Raw genomic sequence first — 21,066 nt, 5'->3', positions numbered from 1 at the left:
CCTCGCGTGGAGTGCTGCTCCCATCTCTGGGCCGGGGCTCCCAAATACCAGCTTCTTCCATTTGACTCCATACAGAGGAGGGCCGTTCGGATTGTCGATAATCCCATTCTCTCGGATCGTTTGGAGCCTCTGGGTCTGCGGAGGGACCTCGGTTCCCTCTGTATTTTGTACCGTATGTTCCATGGGGAGTGCTCTGAGGAATTGTTCGAGATGATACCAACATCTCGTTTTTACCATCGCACCGCCCGCCACCGGAGTAGAGTTCATCCATACTACCTGGAGCCACTGCGGTCATCCACAGTGCGTTTTTGCCACGTACCATCCGGCTATGGAATGAGCTCCCCTCCACGGTGTTTCCCGAGCGCTATGACATGTCCTTCTTCAAACGAGGCTTATGGAGAGTATTAAGCGGTAGGCAGCGGCTTGGCTCTGCCCCTGGCATTGCTGAAGTCCATGGGCGACGGTAACCACTCACCATCAGGTGGGCCGTATGCCCGTCTGACTACAAAGGCAATAAAAAAAAAAAAAAAAAAAAATGTGATAACGGAAATTAATTTTATTTTATCGTATTTCCGATAAATTTCGGGCAAGAATTACAAAATAACTATGACATTAATGCAATGTAGCATAATGTAAAAAACGACCACCACATCACTCGTAGTTTTACAGTTTCGGCGAATAAGAGGAAGCAAAATCTGCGGACACGCAACGTAATCTCGCAATGCAACACCGTTTTAAATGTTACCACACAATATACGAATAACACCTCAAATTACCACACACATGAACACGAGTAATGACACAACACCACTCAAGTTATGAAGGATCGTTAAGAACATTAAGCAAAGTTAAATCATTTTGGACTATTTTTACGAATTCAGTCGTAATAAAATTTTAAATAAGCTGTTGACTGAAAATTTAAGAACGCTTACAGAATAATACTTCACGCCCATATTCCGGTAGTAACGCAGGGCAAAAAGATGATAATTTTGAATACGCACAACCATTTTTTTTGTTTATTGCTTAGATGGGTGGACGAGCTCACAGCCCACCTGGTGTTAAGTGGTTACTGGAGCCCATGGACATCTACAACGTAAATGCGCCACCCACCTTGAGATATAAGTTCTAAGGTCTCAAGTATAGTTACAGTTTATTTTAGTTAAGTTTACGTCGGTAAGCCGTTTCTGCTGGCATCAATTTAAGAGCCGTAATTTTGATGTCTGGCTTTTTTATGTGCACTGTTTTAGCTTTTTTTGTTATAGCCCGTGCAGGCAGACGAGCATACAGCCCACCTGATGGTGAGTGGTTACCGTCGCCCATGGACGTTGGCAATGCCAGGGGCAGAGCCAAGCTGCTGCCTACCAATCTACTTCGATCGCTAACAGTAAAGTGCGATTTAGTATTGAATTCAATTAACGATATTTTCAGGTGTGAAAGTAATAGAAAAACGTTTTAAGATTTAGGATCTCAATAGTAGATATCTAATCTTTAATATCAGAAGACTAAGAAATAAAATTTAATTATCAAGGTGTACATCTCATAAATTGGACAGTACAAAATGCGAAATAGACGTTCGTCTCACAAAAACCACGCTATTACGATTCGACAAAAAAACTATAATAGCCTTTTTTCTTCCTTATCCCACTTTAGGTGTGGTCGACTTACGTGTATAAATATACACACATATATGAGGCAGTCAGCGCAAAAGTGTCCTAAGCTTATCACAGTTAGTATGGAGTTTTTTACTGGTGGTAGGACCTCTTGTGAGTCCGCGCGGGTGGGTACCACCACCCTGCCTATTTCTGCCGTGAATTAGTAATGCGTTTCGGTTTGAAGGGTGGGGCAGCCGTTGTAACTATACTTGAGACCTTAGAACTTATATCTCAAGGTGGGTGGCGCATTTACGTTGTGGATGTCTATGGGCTCTAGTAACCACTTAACACAAAGTGGGCTGTGAGCTCGTCCACCCAACTAAGCAAAAAAAAAACAAAAAACACAAAAGATAATGAGGTAGGAATTTACTTTTACACTGCCTCGTAGGCAAAAATAATACGCACAAAAATAAAAAGCCATCTGTTCTCTATGGGTGAGACTATGGATAAGCCGGTTTTGCATCAAAATTTATTATGTTTTAAATAAATTGCAATATATAAACGCGAATATGAAAAATTGTGGGTTAGGCCACTTTTGCACTGACGGTCTCATATTATTATACGTTATTACATACATATTACTATAGATTTTTTTATACTTTTATATCACTGTTAATAAGATAACCCACCTTGAAATACGAGGTCAAATCTCAATTTTATTAAATTTTATTATACTATATCAACATCTGCATTATTTAACGGATTAAAGATTTATTTTTCATATATTAAACGCTGTCTCAATAGCAGTTACGCTCAATAACACATACGGCATCCAGTTAACACAGCTGTCAACCTGTGAATCATATTATGTTAATATGCCTGGTATGTATTGGTAAAAATTTTTGCTAAAGAGCCGCACGTGTAGTTACTACCATCCTGTGTATTATTTTAACATTTTAATAGCGAAATATTCGTGCGTTCCCACCGTAGGAGTTGCTGGTCTTATTGGGCGTAGGGCGTCTCGTGAACCCACACGCTTGGGTATCACCACCCTTCTTATTTCTACTGTGAAGCAGTAATTCGTTTCGGTTTGAAGGGTGGGGCAGCCGTTGTAACTATACTTGAGATCTTAGAACTTATATCTCAAATATCTATGGCGCATTTACGTCGTAGATGTCTATGGGCTCCAGTAACCACTTAACGCCAGGTGGGCTGTGAGCCTACCCATCTATGCAACAAAAAAAATGGGACCGCCGTTGTACTGTAGTAGTAGTAGAACTTATGTCTCAAGGTGGGTGGCGGCATTTACGTTGCGGTTATCTATGGGCTCCGATAACCACTTAATACCAGATCGGCCGTGAACCCGTCCACACATTTAAGCAAGAAATAAAAAAAGGCGAATAGACGTATCACAGCATACGATTGAGATTTTCACCTTATTGCTTATTGCGACAAAAATATAGTATCGAACACCCTCAGACACAGCCCACTGAGTTTCTCGCCGGATCTTCTCAGTGGGCCGCGTTTCCGATCCGGTGGTAGATTCTGCGAAGCACGGCTCTTGCTAGGGTTCGTGTTAGCAACGTTGTCAGGTTTGAGCCCCGTGAGCTCACCTATTAGTTAAGGTTCCGCTGATATAGCCTCTCAAGGCTATCAGATTAGGTAGGAAAAAAAAAAAAAGTATCGAACGGGAAATGAATCCTATGTGTTAACTATCGCGAGAGATAACAAAATAAATACGACTGTACAAATATCTTGATTGAGCTTAAAAGATTTTGAAATATATTTTAATTGAATCTTAACCTTGATGGGTCATGTGATACTAACAAAAACGTGTCTAGAAACAGACAATTGTATCAACAAATCTTTTTTTTTTAAAAACCCTGCATTCAAATTAGAACTTATTTATAAATAAAAATCTTTATATCTCACACAAATGAATTGTATTCATATTTAATGTAATGTAATGGAATTCATATATGTATATTATAAATGTGAACATATCTACTTTAGTAACAAATGTCTCAAAAATTAACTTAAGTTCTTTTTTACTACTTCAACTTAATTGTTCTCTTCATTATGATTACTTATAAAATAATAGCAAATCACTAATTGTGTGAAAAATATGGATTTCTTGAAACTATTCACAGGACATCTGTTGTACTATGAACGAGCCTTCGCTAATATGGCAATAACTGTACCAAGTTTAATCACTGTCAGATGAATGCTTTAGAAACTTGAAAAGGACATACAAGTATACACTTTGGAGATAGATAAGATAAAACATTATAACGATCGAGGTATAAAGTCGGATATCTATGATAATATTTCCTGTAACAATAATCTAATAAGATGTGGAAGCACCAGGAAACTTCAAAAACACGAATACGGAGTACATAAAGATTTGCAAAAATTATCCGACATCCTGCTACACGTTAAGAAATTTACATAATTACTTAAACACACACATTAATATAATTAATTACTTTTGTATTACTAATGTACATTTTTATTGAAGCAAATGCTAAACACCTGTGTACTCATTAAAACTATAAAATATGATAAATATTTTATATACATTAAGTCTAGCTGTTAAATTATCTTTTAGTATACAGAAAAATAGTCTTTTTCTACTAATAATTTTTAATTCAATCATTCAAAATATGGTATGGATCTACCAAACTTATGGTATCGGATCAGCGCAATGGTAATTTTACAATGTCCTTCTTGAAGAAATCATTTCTACGAGAGCCAACAAGCACTTCAAAGGCATTTTGTGCTACCGCTCGGTGTTTTTTTTTTTTTTTTTGGTCAGGAGGAAATCGCCGGACTTCCGCCCTCCACTGGGGACGGCGGGCGGAGCATGTCGGAGTCGAACCGACTAAAACCTCCTGTCGCTCAACAACCAACGTCCAAACCTCACATGAGACAGAACTCATGAAAAGGCAAAGGGGGGAAAGTGAAGTGTTTAGTGCGGAGCACATCTCTCCCATCACCCTCCCCCTCGGGACGCCGGACTGGCGGTCGTCGGCGCCACGACCACCAGCCCTCTCGGTCGGCAGGCTATCCGGAGCCCGCTTAGATGGCGCCGGTTAGAGTGAGCTATCCTACGGAATACCCCGCTGGGTCAGAACCAGCGTGGGTCGAGGATAGCCATCCCGGATGCTCTTGCGTAAAACGCGTGCAGAGCAGCTTGCACGACGTCTTCTTAGGTTCCCCTCGCCGGTCCCCAGACCGACATATGAGGGGGACCCGAAACACTTAGAGGGCCAGGGCTTGGGCGACATCCGCCTCCCTGGCCCCCGCTCGACGGCGGCGGGCTTGCGCGTCTCTAACGCGCCCCGCCGCCGCGCCGCCTCCTTCTGCGAGATGGTGCACTCGCAGAAGTCGAGCATCGCCTTCCACGACTCGTCGTCGCCAAGCATCGATGCCACAACACTCGGCAACGACAAGTCGTTTCCTATTTTTGCGACGAGGACACGGCGCCACCCCTCCCATGCGGGGCAGGCGATGAGCGTATGCTCTGCCGTGTCCAAGTCGCAATCACAATGGTGGCACTCTGCCGTCGGCTCGGCTCTGATCCGGTGCAGGAACTCACCGAAGCAACCATGCCCAGTGAGAACCTGCGTGAGCCGGAAAGTGAGGCGTCCTCTGTCACGATTCACCCAATCCACAAGGACTGGGCGAATCGCCTCGACGGTCCTACGACCAGCCGAAGGATCGGCCAGCCGCCTGGACCATGATTCCAGCACGGACCGCCGAGATTGGGCCCTCCGCGCTCTGACCACACTGGGGCTGGGACGCGCCACGCCCCGGGCACGAAGGTCAGCCCGCCACTGATAGTCAGCGGCGAGCGCCTCCGCTTCCAGAACCCAAGGCGGCGTCCCAGCCAGTACACACGCCGCCTCGAAGGAGATGGTGCGATAACCACGAATGACCCTGACCGCGATGGTGCGTACCGCTCGGTGTGGAATTATTTCTCTGCCAAAAAGTTGTCCAAACTTTGAAAAGAAATACGCTGATTGGCGCAAAACTTACAACCGTAGCTTTTCTAGCTTGGAGTCCTTCGGTTGTGCCATATGAGATTGAGCGTTGTTGTAAAAGAGCTATGGAGAAGAGCCAAGCCAACCAAGGCTGGGCAGAGATTCGCGAGCTTCTCGAGCATAGTACACATATACACTAATGCTGGTACAATTTTGTAAGAAGCTGTGATGAATTAAAGCGGCACTAAACCACCAAACAGTGACCATGACTTTCTCAGGGGTAAAGTTTCTTTTAAGACATTGTCTAGGTGCTAAACCAGGGTCTAACCAACATGATGACCGCTTACAATTCTCACAAAGATTCCGCCCGACCGACGGATTGTCCAGGCGATCGTCGACGATCAATGACGTCGACCTCCGCGGTACGGCTCCAGCAGGCCGCCCGGGCAATGCCGTCGGTGTTCCGGAATAACCCGCTGGTTCTGACCAGCCCGCCGGGTCAAAACGCGATACACCGTCGACCGGGTTGCTCTTCCACAGTATGTTAGTTTTGTTCCGTCCCATCCTCCTGGTGCCAGCGCGCTAGAGTAACGGTAGCAGGGCAACTTCGACCCCCTGAGGTTGCCGCGTGACTATTACCAAGAGGAGTCTGCCTCCTCAAAGGGGCCGGAGCTGAACGAACGCCCTCCTCCGAACCCCGGCTTGGCGGCGGCGGCACAGCGCCGAGAAGGAAGAAGAGCTCTCTCTCTCTCGTTCCGCCCCCTCAAGCAACGTAAGGCATTTAATGGCCTCTTAGGCTACCAAAGATTAGGCAGAGGCAAAAACATAAACTACCTTTCAAATGACCAGTAATGCAAAACAACAATTAAAAACTAGATAAAGACCTATTAGGACTCCTGTTTCAGAGTTGATAGCGGCATCACGCTTGCGATATCTGTGCAGTGGAGATAATGATCAATGAAAACTTACAGCAACGTCAGCGTCGAGCTTGGCATACATGTCGGCATTTTGTTGTCTCCTGCGGGCACGCACTGCCTGCCGCAGCGAGCCAGACTCTCGTCCGCACCATCCCCCGACCCTTTCTCCAAGCACTTCTAGCATATCCGCTACCCGGCTGCAACAACAAGAAATTGTTATCAGCAATGCCATATGTACCTCACTTAGTTACGAGCTCCAGACTGGTGGTAGGACCTCTTGTGAGTCCACGCGGGTAGGTACCACTACCCTGCCAATTTCAGCCGTAAAGCAGTAATGCGTTTCGGTTTGAAGGGTGGGGCAGCCATTGTAACTATACTGAGATCTTAGAACTTATATCTTAAGGTGGGTAGCGCATTTACGTTGTAGATGTCTGTGAGCTCCAGTAACCACTGAACACCAGGTGGGCTGTGAGCTCGTCCACCCATCTAAGCAATAAATAAAATAAAAGTTCAGTCGAGGCACATAATTTAGCATAATAATTTAGTGGCTAAAAACGCCAAACAAATGTCGAGAAGTTTGGTGATTTATTTAGCTGTGTTCATTATCACCCGGCGCTGCCCCAAATATATTTTTAACGCTTTCAATTTTGTTATCGAGAAAATTTGAATTCCTATGTAATGTAGGTAAATCTCTATTTTGTGAAACCGAGCTTTAAAATATAGTACACATTGACGCTTGAAAGGCAAACGTGACTAAGCGACAATGCGTGAACTTTACAGTAGACTAATTTAAAGTTAAAATACCTGAAAAAAAAAATATTTTAACGAATCTAGCTGTAGGATTGAAATGAGTTTAATAGACCTAGAAATAATATTTTTTTGCGCATCGAATATGGTTATTGCTTATCATTTATGTTTTTTTTTTATTTATTTTTATTGCCCTTGTAGGCAGACGAGCATACGGCCCACCTGATGGCGAGTGGTTACCGTCGCCCATGGACTTCAGCAATGCCAGGGGCAGAGCCAAGCCGCTGCCTACCGCTTAATACTCTCCACAAGCCTCGTTTGAATAAAGCAGTTATTGTCGCTTAGTCACGTTTGCCTTTCAAGCGTCGATATGTAGTTTAAAAACTATATTAAATCACACGCATAAATAGCATACCCAACGGACCATTAATAACATTTTTTTTATTCTATTGGTGACACTGATAGCAATATTAAAGCGTTATGGTATTGACATCGATCTTGAGTCTTCATGCGTGTGCAAATTTTCAAGTACCTTTATTTCACTTTGAAGTCGATGTAAATTACGTTCAAATATTCCGTTCCAAACAAATACATCACAAAGCTTTTAAAAGTGTGTTAAAAAAAGAATAGCAGTCATTTTGAAGACTCTCGTCTACACGATACACGATTATGGTCCTAACGATTTTTAGAAATTTACGACAGAAAAATACCCACATTTTTCGAATAGAGCTGAAGCCTGGTTTGGGTAAATTGATTTCGTGGTGAAAAAAAAAAGTTAAAACATTACTAGAAGTGGTTCTACATAGATAAAACTTCGAAAATTTTTAGGTAATTACTTTTTACTGGTAGTAGGACGTCGTGTGAATCTGCACGGGTAGGTACCACCACCCTGCTTATTTATGCCGTGAAGCAGTAATGCGTTTCTATCAAACTAGCTAACTATCAAACTGAGACTCAAAATTCATGTTTCAAGGTGAGTGGCAGCACTTACGTTGTTGATGTCTATGGGCTCCGGTAACCGCTTAACACCAAGTGGGTCCTGAGCTCGCCCACCCGTTTTTAAGCAATAGAAAAAGATAACTATGCTCACATAGCAAACTATTAGCAAAAACTTGATATTTCAAAAACACCGTTTATTAAAAATTCCTATTGTCAGCTTTAAAAAAACCGGCACAAAAATTCAGAATCATAAAAATAATGAGTGCTCCCATCTAGCTCATTATCTACTGTTGAATATGAATGTTATCGGTAAAACTCAATATGAAACGTAATTAAGACCACAGCTTACGGGTTCATCTTGCCCGTGACTTCAGATAATGTTAAAATATTAAAAACAAGACCGCTTTCTTCTTTCATTGCTGCTTAGAAAGAGTTGACGTCTTATTGGAAAAGGAGTATAAAGGTTTAAAGAATAAGCAGTACTCTTTTTATTTAATGGTACTATTCAAATTTAAAAGGATTTTATAACAAAACTAGGAGATGTAGGACTAAGAGAATGTGACTAGGAGATGTATGGAAATGGTAGTTCAAGGTAGAGGGGAAAGAGGTCGAACGAAGAAGACATGGATGGAGTGTGTGAATGACGATGAGAGAAAGAGAGAAGTGAGTGTTGAGCTGACGGCTGATAGAATGAAAGAGTAAAATTAGCTGTGCCGACCCCACCCCTAGTGGGATAAGGTAAAGAAAAGAAGAAGATTTTATAACAAAACGGTACCGATACTGACAACTTAATTCATTGAGCTATTATATATGAAGCGAATCAACTTTCTTACACACTTTTACTGGTGGTAGGACCTCTTGTGAGTCTGCGCGGGTAGGTACCTGCCTATTTCTGCCGTGCCGAAGCAGTAATGCGTTTTGGTTTGAAGGGTGGGGCAGACGTTGTAACTATACTGAGACCTTAGAACTTATATCTCAAGGTGGGTGGCACATTTACGTTTTAGATGTGTATGGACTGCAGTAACCATTTAACACCAGGCGGGCTGTGAGCTCGTCCATCCACCTAAGCAATAAAAAAAAACACAGACGGATAATATATTCACGAAATTTACCGTATGTGTTCTCCCTCGCCCGATTACTGTATTACTATCATCATTATAATATTTATGCCGCTAGTTCCGAGTTTCATTAGCATTAGACCTGAATACACGGTCTACACGTGTTGCTGATGTACGCATTGATTAGTGCACAGCCAAGATATAAGTGCAAATATCTGTCTTACTACTACTGTAATATTAGCGTTTCATTCTCGTTACGGGCATAATCATATAAGGCTACGTTTAATATTGGACGATAAAATAAATTCGTAACTACACGAAAATTCAATTTTCGTTTAACATTTAGCTCCTATATCACCAACGAAATTAATTTAAGAAGTTATTTAAGATATTATGATTGTATTTTATATTTCTATGATTACAAAATTCGCCACTATAAAAAATATTAACAAAGACAATATTTAATCTATTCTCAATTTGACCACAGACGCCAAGAACAAAAGTTTGACAATAAATAGTATGCATGCGTGTGTGCGTCAAAACATGGTATGTGGTGTGTGTAATGTTTTCTTTATTGATTTAATGCATCTTTTATGAATTATTTTAAAAAAATATCAGCATTGTGCACTTCTCTATATTCTCTATAAGTGTGCAAAATTTCATACTCCTCCGTCCGCGCAATTTTCGTAAAAAGGGATACAAAGTTTTTGCTTCACGTATTAATATATAGATAGCATTTTTTTGCAAAAGGTTCATTATTTGTTGCGGATAATACATGTTTCTAATGTCTTTTGTTCATGTACCTACTTACTATGTTCACGAAGACGAGTATATATCGATAAATTTGTCATCAAGGCTATTCAAAGTTTGTTGACGTACAAATATCGCTTTGTTGCGAAAATAAACATTTACAACAAATAAAGACTAAATGAGATTACCAAAAAAAATTAAAAACGTTGCTAAACCGGAAACATCTTGAGACCAAACAGCAAAAAGTAAACGAAAGATATTATGAAACTTTATCCCAGAAACTAACAAAGAACAACGTCAAATAAACATATAGAATAACTAGCTGTACCCGTCCGCTTCGCTGGGCATTTAAAATTAACATTATTATTTCTCACCCTGACAATGATTCTCATCATTAACGCCCCCGCAACTGGTATAGGGAGTCCAACACTCATATAAATATTAGCCTATCCATTAAGTACATGTATTTTCTACATGGATACCAAGTTTCAAGTCAATCGGATGCATGGCTCAGTAGTTATAACGGAACATCCGTAAAAACCACTGTAGATTTTAGTATTCCGAAATTGGCTCGGGATAGAATAGAAAGATTATCTTCGATTTGAAATATTCCGAAGATCGGAGGATTTCAAATCTTCTATGTGCAATGGATGAGCTACTCAGCAAAGTGGAATGCGTTAGTCTTGATTTCGGACTTAAAATTAACCGCAGCAAGACAAAGATCATGATTGTCAACCGTGCTAATAAATAATAACTCGCCAGAGGTCACAAAAATTGCGAACTGTGATATCAATGTATATGGCACAAGAAAAGGCGCGGTACACGAGGAATAATGATGTCTTATGAAGCGCACCACCACCTGAACTCATGTCCACAATCATTTTACAACCATACCAAGAATACAAATGACTAAGCAGTAAGAAGAAGACTAAGGGAAGCCTATGCCGAAAGAAAACCAGACAAACAAATAGATGAAAAACATCAATATACACTTAATATTTTATTTTATATTTCACTCATCATTACACTATTTATGTAAATACTCGTGGTCAGTGAACGAAGCCTTTATCTATTTTTTTATTGAGAATATAATAATAAACTATATAACTAGTCAGGTCATAAGTATTGTCACACAGTAAAAACTTTTCTTTTAGAATGCTGGCCACAAAAAAGTTTATTGAATTCGAATTTCGAATTGTTCATGAAAATAAACATGTATACTTTTAGAATTTTACTCATTTTTAAATATAGAGTGGACGCTTAAAAAATACCGTGTTGCAGTTATTGCGTTGCATCGTTGCGCTTACGCGCCAATTCAAATTTTTAACATACTGAACAATTTGAATATAACCAAAAGATTCGTTTATCGTACAATCAAACGATACAATGAAGACTCTAGTGTAGATGACAGGTCAAGAAGTGGTCGCCCTCGGTCTGTTAGGACTCCAGCAGTGATAAAAGCTGTGAAGGCGCGAATTCAAAGAAATCCCAAACGTAAGCAGAAACTGTTGGCCCTTCAGATGGGGTTAAGCAGAACCACGGTGAAAAGGGTGTTAAATGAAGACTTAGGACTTCGGGCACATCGAAGAAAAACAGGATATCGTTTGAATGCTCGTCTAATGGACCTGAGACTGAAGAGATGACGCGCTTTGTTGAAGCGGTACGCGGGAAAAAAATATCGGGAAATTCTTTTTTCGGATGAAAAAAATTTTACCGTAGAAGAGAGCTACAACATACAAAATGATAAGGTGTACGCACACAGTAGTGAAGAAGCGAGCAACCGTATTCTGCGTGTCCAACGAGGTCATTTTCCATCCTCGCTCATGGTATGGTTGGGAGTTTCTTATTGGGGCTTAACAGAGGTACATTTTAGTGAGAAAGGTGTAAAAACGAATGCAGTTGTGTATCAAAATAAGTCCTGACGAACCTTGTGGAACCTGTTTCTCATACCATGCTCAATAACAGGCACTGGGTATTCCAACAAGATTCGGCGCCAGCTCATAGAGCGAAGAGCACACAAGACTGGTTGGCAGCGCGTGAAATCGACTTCATCCGGCACGAAGACTGGCCCTCCTCCAGTCCAGATTTGAATCCGTTAGATTACAAGATATGGCAACACTTGGAGGAAAAGGCGTGCTCAAAGCCTCATCCCAATTTGGAGTCACTCAAGACATCCTTGATTAAGGCAGCCGCCGATATTGACATGGACCTCGTTCGTGCTGCGATAGACGACTGGCCGCGCAGATTGAAGGCCTGTATTGAAAATCACGGAGGTCATTTTGAATAAACTTTAGTGTCATAAGAATCTATGTTTTGTTAAGTTCATTTTGGTATATGAATGGTTACATAATGAATAAACTTGTTTCATTTATTTTACATTAGACATGTGACAGAATTTATGACCTGACTACGTACATATTATTTTAGCCCACGGACGTCCACTGTTGGATATAGGCTTCCCCTAATAATAATTTATTTTAACAGATTGTTATGTACATTCTTTTGTATACTGAATACAATTGGAAATGTCAACAACCGGTAAATTATGAAGGCATTCAATCTCTTTATTACTTTGTCTTAAACACTCAAGTCTGTAGTTTAGTAAGTATAGTTTACTCATATTTATGTCCTTGCTGGCAAAACCATAAAAGATCAGCAATACATAAATCTATATATATAAAAGAAAGTCGTATTAGTTACACCATTTATAACTCAAGAACGGCTGAACGGATTTGGCTGAAAATTGGTGAGGAGGTAGCTTAGAGCCAGGAGAAGGACATAAGATACTTTTTATCACATTCCCGTAGGACGTGACACAAAACGTGGTATAACAAAACGCAACTGATATGGAATAACAAAACGCAACTGACAGCTAAACGTTCTATGGTTAAATTTTGAAGTTGACCGGTTGATGTGTTTGAAACAAACCGTGTGGCGGAACAAAGCTCGCCGGGTCCGCTAGTTCATTATATTTTTATGTTTTGAATTGAATTACCATCACGAATCTGTACAATCATTCATTTTAGCAAAAAAAAAAAAAACTTATTCAACTCACAAAATACTCATGTCTTAATCATTATGAATTACAGTTTTTTCTTGGATTTGCGGTATATTTATTATATATATTTTTTAACGTAACATAATAGCCGTAATTTGTCTATTTAATTCGTTTTGTATTATTATACATTTGAATATTTTTTTTCTTTACTGTGTAATGTTTATTCCTACTGTAATGTTTATTCCTTCTCATGTTGCTCTAAGTTTTGGCAATTTTTTTATGACCAGCCGCCTGCCTGACGTCAACCCTCCTTGGGAATGCTTTGTGGACCTTGGGCCGAGGTTTTATTGGCTTTGGTCTTTCTTTGGCTCTTAGTCGCCTTCTACGACACCCATGAGCTAAGTTTGGGTTGGGGGTATTCTTCCTAAGAATACTCACGGGGAGTGAGCCAAGAAATGGTATATGATAGAAGAGTATGGAAGGAGAAAACATGTTGCGCCGACCCCAGGTAACTGGGAGAAGGGCAGGATAACGATGAGTGTGTAATGTTTATTTATATTTTACCAAAAATAACCTTCTTTAATTGGGAAGGAGCTCCAAATTTTATCTGAGTACGTTTTTATTATAAGAAAATTAGGAATCGATTAAATCTAGTGTTGAGAGTAGTAGTGATGTAACAAAAAGGTTCTTACTCCACTTAAAATGTTCTTTATTCAAAATCTAACATGATAGTATCGTTTTAAAATAATTATTGACATTGTAGACAGTTATGAGGGATGAGCATGCGGGTCATTAGATGTTAAGTAGTCACCGTCGCTCACGGACGTTAGTATTGCCAGGGGGCTTTATGTTATACCCAATTTCTATAAGGTTATCAAAAAAATATAACTGCTGCCTAAATATAATTTACAAAAAAAAAACGTAAGTAACAACCCAAGTATAATAACATTAATAACCCTATTATGTATAAAACTTTACGATATCTCGAAATCAATACGAGATTTGGAAAAAAAAGCGGCAGAAGATAGAAAGAAGGCTTTTTGCTTATTGCGTTCAAATAAATTAGTATTTACAGATAGATATACAAACCTGGAAGTGAAAAACCAGTAGAGTATTGCAGTGAAGATGGCCACTTCAGCGGCACCACTGGCTACCCTCACATGCTCCACCACAGTCCACACGCTGATCATCGTTTCCATCACGTCAGCTTTCAGTTTTACATCACCACCGGTCAAGTTCCACGACAGGCTTCCAGGGCTAATCTTGACTAACACTTTTTCACGAATTTCTCTAATCACTAGTTTTTGCTAGCTAAATCCACTTTAATTTCATTAATAATATCAGTATGGAAGTTAATGTAGAATTATTTATTTAAATAATTACATAACTTCAATACTTTCTAAAAGTAAAAACTTTTTTTTCATATGACATATGTCGTTATGTGATTACAAAAAAAAAATACTGTTGTGTTAAAATCAAACGCGTACTGCCTCGACGGCAGTCAGAATAATAATGACAAACCAAGTCATAATTATCACGAAGTTGTTGGACGCGCGGCAAAGCATCCATTGGAAGCTTTAATATATAACATTGACACTAACAAAGCATGCGGGGTTGTTGTGGAACCAGTAAATGATACGACCTAATTGGTGACCGATAAACCAATGACCTAAGTACAGGACAAAGTTCGCGTGACCAGATGTGCGATAGTGACGGAAAAATTCACGTGAACAATGCCAGATTGTTTCATAATTATCTATCTGTTTGTGAAGTTAGATAATTATTTTATTCATAATATGAGCGTTTTATGCAACAAAATCTTAAGAGCTTTCGTTTTGTGTTAAAGAATTAGAGGCTAAATCGCATGATGAATTTATCAGTCGTGAGATAATCTCATAGTCGATCCTGGAGCACGTACCTGGAGTAGGCAGGTATGCCAATGTCATCACTACATATTATAAAACAAAGGCGCTTTCTCTGTCCCTATATCCCTATGTATGCTTAAATCTTTAAAACTACGCAACGGATTTTGATGCGGTTATTTTTACTAGATAGAGTGATTGAAGAGGAAGGTCTATATGTATAATAACGATGGTAGGACCTCTTGCGAGTCCGCACGTGTAAGTACTACCGCCCTACCCATTTCTGCCGTGAAGCAGTAATGCGTTTCGTTAGAAGGGTGGGGCAGCCGTTGTAACTATACTGAGACCTTAGAACTTATATCTCAAGGTGGGTGGCGTATTTACGTTGTAGATGTCTATGGGCTCTAGTAACCACTTAACACCAGGTGGGCTGTGATTTCGTCCACCCACTAAAGAAATAAATAAAAAAGTGGAGAAATCAATAATAAATTACAATTTCCGAAGCGAAGCGAGGGCGGATCGCTAGTAGGGTATAAAAACCACGCGGCACCGAGGGCTCATCTACTTACTTAAACATAGGGAAAAAAGTATCTAATAGTGATCATCGTGACGAAAAATTTAAGTTGAGACAAATTTCTAAGCTTCTTAGTAACCTATCAAAAGAATGTATTTTTTTTAAACTTGGTATTTATCATGCTATTTCAGTTTTTTCATCAAAATATGAGAGATGACGCGCAAGTATGGGAATGTGTCCAGGTTTTTTTAATTTTATTGTTTTTATTATTTTACTTATAAATCTTCTATTATTTTATACTATTTTCATATTTGTTCTCTAGACTTACGCTATTTAATTTGACAAGTACAAAAAATGGACCTTTTATAACAAGAGAAAGGTCGATCCATAAAAAAATATGCACATTATCATCATTACATTACGTGTGCAGATCACAGGGTTCAAACGTTCAAAAGGTGTATTAATAAGAATCGATATCATGCGTCCGATAATTCGTTAAATTAACACCCAACGATAACTCACTGTGAACTTTGGATGTGGCGTGATCGCTCACCGAAAACCAGTTTTAATGTAAACGGTAGTATGTGTGACAATTTGTTTTTATTTTCTACAAATAAACGAAGGCCTCACAAAATCAATATAAACTGCTTGGGGCCAGCGTGATAGACAAATTGGACGACCGATTATTGGATTGGATCAGTCGATCTTTAGTAATAGATAGAAAATTAAAATCCCGACAGCACATAAGTATTTTATCACGTATGTAGGCAGTCGAATAAACGCCTTTATCCAACAATAGAAAACACACGGCTAAAACAAAAAAAACTTTATAATTATTGCTATTTAATTAAACCGTCAACATTTCTATTTGTTTTCTATTCTATTTATTATTGTAACTATACGTGAGACCTTAGAACTGTTATATAAATATGGGTGTTGCATTTACGTCGTAGATATCTATGGGCTCCAGTAACCACTTAACACCAGGTGGGCTGTGGGCTCGTCCATCCATCTAAGCAATAAATAAAATAAAAACGAAAAATATTTTTTTAATCCCCAAAAGTGAATTCAAATCAAAAAAAATATTAAATTGGCAAAAGTTTTTAAATAGAGATAGATGCGTCTTATCATTTTCTTTCACGTTCATAAACACGTTTCATTTCTTCCAATTACCATTCCTATCCGAGGTCATCGACAAAATTCAATTTGCATTTTTTGCGAAATTTATTATTGGTGCTGGATTCGAAGATTACGTGTTCCAATTTAATGATGTTAATTTTCTTGCTGTCAATCCTTGCCTTTTTTATATACTTTTCGTAAGACTAGATGGATCCGTAGTTCTTAGATAACACGTTTAGAACCGCTGGGTCTACGACTGGTCTTCGGTTCTCTGTTTATTTTAATACTGCACGTTCCACGGGAAGTGCTCTGAGAAATTGTTTGAAATAATTTATAGAATATAATATATAAGATAGATTTTTTACTGGTGGTAGGACCGCTCGTGAGTCCGCGCGGGTACATACCACCACCCCGCCTATTTCTGCCGTGAAGCAGTGATGCGTTTCGGTTTGAAGGGTGGGGCAGCCGTTATAATTATACTTGAGACCTTAGAACTTATATCTCAAGGTGGGTGGCATATTTACGTTGTAGATGTCTATGGGCTCCAGTAACCACTTAACGCCAAGTGGGCTGTGAGCTCGTCCACCCATCTAAGCAATAAAAAATAAAATAAAATAAACCGTCATCTCGTTTTAACAGTCGCAACGACCGCCACTACATCAGAGCTTATCCGTACCACTCAAAACTACTCCGTTCATATACAATGCGTTTCTAGAGACATTTTTCTCTTTTCAGCAATAGTAACCACTCGCCCTCTGTTGGGCCATATGCTCGTCTGCCTACAAAGACAAAAAAAAATCTAAGCAGATTCAAACATTTAAGGAAAAGGGCTAAAAGAATCAATAGTTGGAGAATTTAAGTAAATAGATGTTTCACATTTTACGGTTTATGATGAACAAGTGCCCGTACTTTGTATATCAAACATATTTAACAAAGATACTGATTCCAGATGGGTATTGTACCTGAACCAGTTGTACAGTGTCCAAGAGTTACTAGCAATTACACCAACAAGGCGATCAAATAAATAAAGAATCGGGTAGCTTCACCAATTAGTTAACGCTGTCAACAGTGTTGTATACATTCAGGTCGGCGTAAATAGACACAGCACACAAAAGCAGAATCAGCGTTGGCTCGTAGTTAATTAGTAGATTCATTATATTATTCGTTGGCTGCCCACTTAGGTGCATTATAATGAATCATTCGAATACTATTGTAACCAAATGAGCATTTGAAAGCCGTGGTCTGATTTTAGGTAACGAAATCGGGACACTCGGATCGAACGTTGTTGGAACAACTGTGGAAATTTTACATACATAATGGGACAAGACCTAAAATAAAAATCCAAACAGCACCTCTTTATAGTAAAAATACAAGGTGCGTGTAACATCGACTGTTTTATTTTTGGATAGGGCATTATTGTCAATTGTCAAATTGCCATTTTGTTAATTTGATTTTTTAAATAAAAGAACACTTATTGTGGCATGACTATAATAGTTAGACATATGCTGTCGCAACACTTTTTGTAGATAATAATGCGTTCTACAAAGTCGTAGTACATTATTTTATTCTATCATCAATAGTTTTCGCAGGGCACGCGATGTAAAGAATATTTTGTGTAACTTATTTACACCTTGGGTTACATTATTGGAGTTTTAGTAAGGATCCCTAATTTTTTTCAAAAAAGATTATAGCCTATGTCACTCGGGAATATTGTAGCTTCCAAACAGTGAAAGAATTTTTCAAATCGGTTCAGTAGTTCGGAGCCTATTCAATACAAACAAACAAACAAATCTTTCCTCTTTACAAGATTAGTATAGAAGTATAGATTAATGAGCGATATTTTGACATAAAACGATCTAAATTAATTCATATCTCCCTAATTAGCCTTCCGGCATCTCATGCTGAAAGTAGCCTCTCTCACAAGATTCGCTACAGCTTGCGGTCCTGCGTTCCCAGCATTTCTGCGACCGTAATCATAATTAGTGAATATCGCGAATAACGGAAAATTTAAAAAGTTTTGTTTACTTTGCAAAAACATCATTAAAAATTGGTTAATTTTTAATCAGTTACACCTAGACTACGTTAGAGATACACACATGATTTACTGTCATATAATCGGACTGGTTTCGACCAAAGGCTATAATATATACTAGTTTCATTAAAATTTCAAGGTCACTAAGGAAATCAAATTTCGGGTCAAATTATTACATTAGTAAATCATATTGAATTACATCAACATTCGCAAGTCGCATATTTGCGGCTATAAGTGACGAAATAAGTTGCAAAACATTCGTTGATCAATGTAAGCGGTGACGATTAAAATCCTAAGCAAGGCTAAACAGTGAATCGCAAAAGCTAAGGACGAAGTAGATGCAAACACGAATGGAATTATAATAAGACCGCGTACGAACTTGTTTAAAGACATGCAATTTACAATGATAATAAGAAGGCAGTGATTCCAAAAAAATGAGTATTTTTAAATAGGGAATCTATTAAACTCAAGAGACTTTTACTTTATGTAAACAGACTCTTTAACAAAATATTTATGCCATATAATTTCAAATTCACTAGTATACTTCCCAAACAGAAGTAAAATCTTACAACGCAGTACTTAAAGACTTAATATATACGACACTGAATCAAGTATGCATCATGAATAATAAAATGTTTTGCTGCAAAAACAACCGACTGTTATCCTAATGGAAGTCTTTGAAACACATAAACCTCTTTCCTGTGGCTTTGTTCAAATCGATCAAGACTAAGTACAAATTCACAAATGAAAGATTGGTCTACAAAATAAATGAATTTCGTGTCCCGTAAACTCGAGAGAAAATGAGACGTTACCGGCATATAGCAAATAGACGCGAAAAACTTACAAGATAACGATTTTTGCAACCAACATACTAACCTTAGCAAAGATTTTGTAACAATAAAATTTCTTACAAAAAAAATCGTTTGTGATGATACCTTTAATCTACATATTAATACGTGAAGCAAAAACTTTGTATCCCTTTTTACGAAAATTGCGCGGACGGAGAAGTATGAAATTTTCCACACTTATAGAGAATATAGAGAAGAAGTGCACAATGCTAATATTTTTTTTAAATAATGCATAAAATATACATTAAATCAATAAAGAAAACATTACACACACTACATACCATGTATTTGACGCACACACACATGCATCTATTTATTGTTAAACTTTTGTTCTTGGCGTCTGTTGTCAAATTGAGAATAGATTAAATATTGTTTACTTTTGTTAAAAATTTTTATAGTGTAGTCTTGGCCAAATTTGTGATTATAGAAGTATAAAATACAATCATAATAGTGTACAAACTTACAATTCCAATTAATTATAGTCGAATTTCGACTACTGCGGGACCTCTAGTAGGTTTAATTATGGGAATTTTTACACTCGAGTACGGACCGTAATGACTAAGCTCATGGCACAGAGATAGCTGATAAATAAGAAAGTTGTTTATGATAACGTGAACTAGAAAAGATGTACGATCATCGTTCCAAAGTACTGTTTGAAACTATTATATTGTACACTTTTACATTTTGATGTCATTGAATAGGGACAATCGCATTTCTCTTCATCAAATTCTTTTACATTTTTAGTTGTTAGGGCAATAGATTCATGTAGATTTATAAGCAATAGGTACTGTTTTTCAGAAATTCTTTAGGGCGTTAATAGTAGGAAAATTTAACAGATTAGTAGGCCACCTGATGTATCTAAAGATCATTAACGTAAGATAAACATAGCTAATTAACCTAATTATATTGTGTTACAGAAATAATTACACGAATACCCTTAAAAATATACAAAATGAGACATTAGGGTTTTGAGGTAAATTAATTTGAAAATAAATATTCTCTGAGGAATATTTCGGATAGTTAGTCATATGTGTGAATGGTTGAAGAGCATCTCAGATAACATCAGAAGGGTTTCAAAGAAAAATAATACCTCAAAACACAAACCGAATGAAAGTATTTAAGGCGGTTTACATCAAGAGAATCCACACAATGTGCATTTAAAATAATCTTTATAAGGTTGGTTTGGTTCTTCAAAATTGTGTCGCGAAAATCAAACGTTTTGTGGGTAATTTCTGAAACAACAATATTTTAGACAATTTTGTTTTTCTAGATGATTCTTGATATGGGACCTCGATTTTATTGGTTAACCTTCGTTTTACAGAGGTCATCAAGAATTAGTGGACTATCGTAATTCTAACTTTGCATATCTGATAATTTATATATCTTTGTTTTCTTTTTCAATATCTTGATTGTTGAATTTATTTCAAAACAGCATATTATCTGTGAGTAAAATGATTTATTTGAAAATATTGCAGCCATTTTGGTTTTATAATTTGAAATTTCATGACCAAAATTACTTTATGTTCCCTCAGTTTTAGTTGCGTAAACAAAATATTGACTCTAATTGTTTCGTGAATAAATTCAAAATTACAGTATTTTTATAACAACAATTACATAATTGGCACTTTTTTTTTAGTTTTATATTCGGTGATTTATGCATTTACTGTAAATTTATAATTATGTTAATATATTCTTTTAACAAAGAAG

The 21,066-nt window shown here is 38.1% G+C and overlaps 1 protein-coding gene and 1 long non-coding RNA gene across 15 annotated transcripts in view; one reads left to right on the top strand and one right to left on the bottom strand.

The window, feature by feature from the left end:
• LOC101740254 (glycerol-3-phosphate acyltransferase 1, mitochondrial) overlaps positions 1-21,066 on the bottom strand; it is an 83,729-nt gene that overhangs the window by 42,770 nt on the left and 19,893 nt on the right. For 3 of the 14 annotated variants that reach the window (XM_062676281.1, XM_012696219.4, XM_062676282.1), the window contains exons 2-3: positions 14,074-14,295; positions 6,545-6,689 (exon numbers count right to left, since the gene is read on the bottom strand). In XM_062676281.1, the coding sequence (XP_062532265.1) occupies positions 6,545-6,689; positions 14,074-14,183 (255 nt within the window). In that variant the 5' untranslated portion in view covers positions 14,184-14,295. Of the gene's footprint in view, positions 1-6,544; positions 6,690-14,073; positions 14,886-19,640; positions 19,700-19,823; positions 19,941-21,066 lie in introns of those variants that run through there. The other 11 variants (XM_012696218.4, XM_062676277.1, XM_062676279.1 and 8 more) reach the window with 9 other exon arrangements.
• On the top strand, positions 14,775-17,865 carry LOC119630643 (uncharacterized). The gene is made up of 3 exons (XR_005246360.2): positions 14,775-14,915; positions 15,552-15,602; positions 17,732-17,865. It is a non-coding gene; the product is annotated as an uncharacterized LOC119630643 (long non-coding RNA).

This window comes from Bombyx mori, chromosome 26, assembly GCF_030269925.1.
Source record: "Bombyx mori chromosome 26, ASM3026992v2".
Classification (NCBI taxonomy): Eukaryota; Metazoa; Arthropoda; class Insecta; order Lepidoptera; family Bombycidae; genus Bombyx; species Bombyx mori.
Note: the sequence above shows the minus strand (reverse complement) of the source record. Positions and strands in the feature narration are given on the sequence as shown.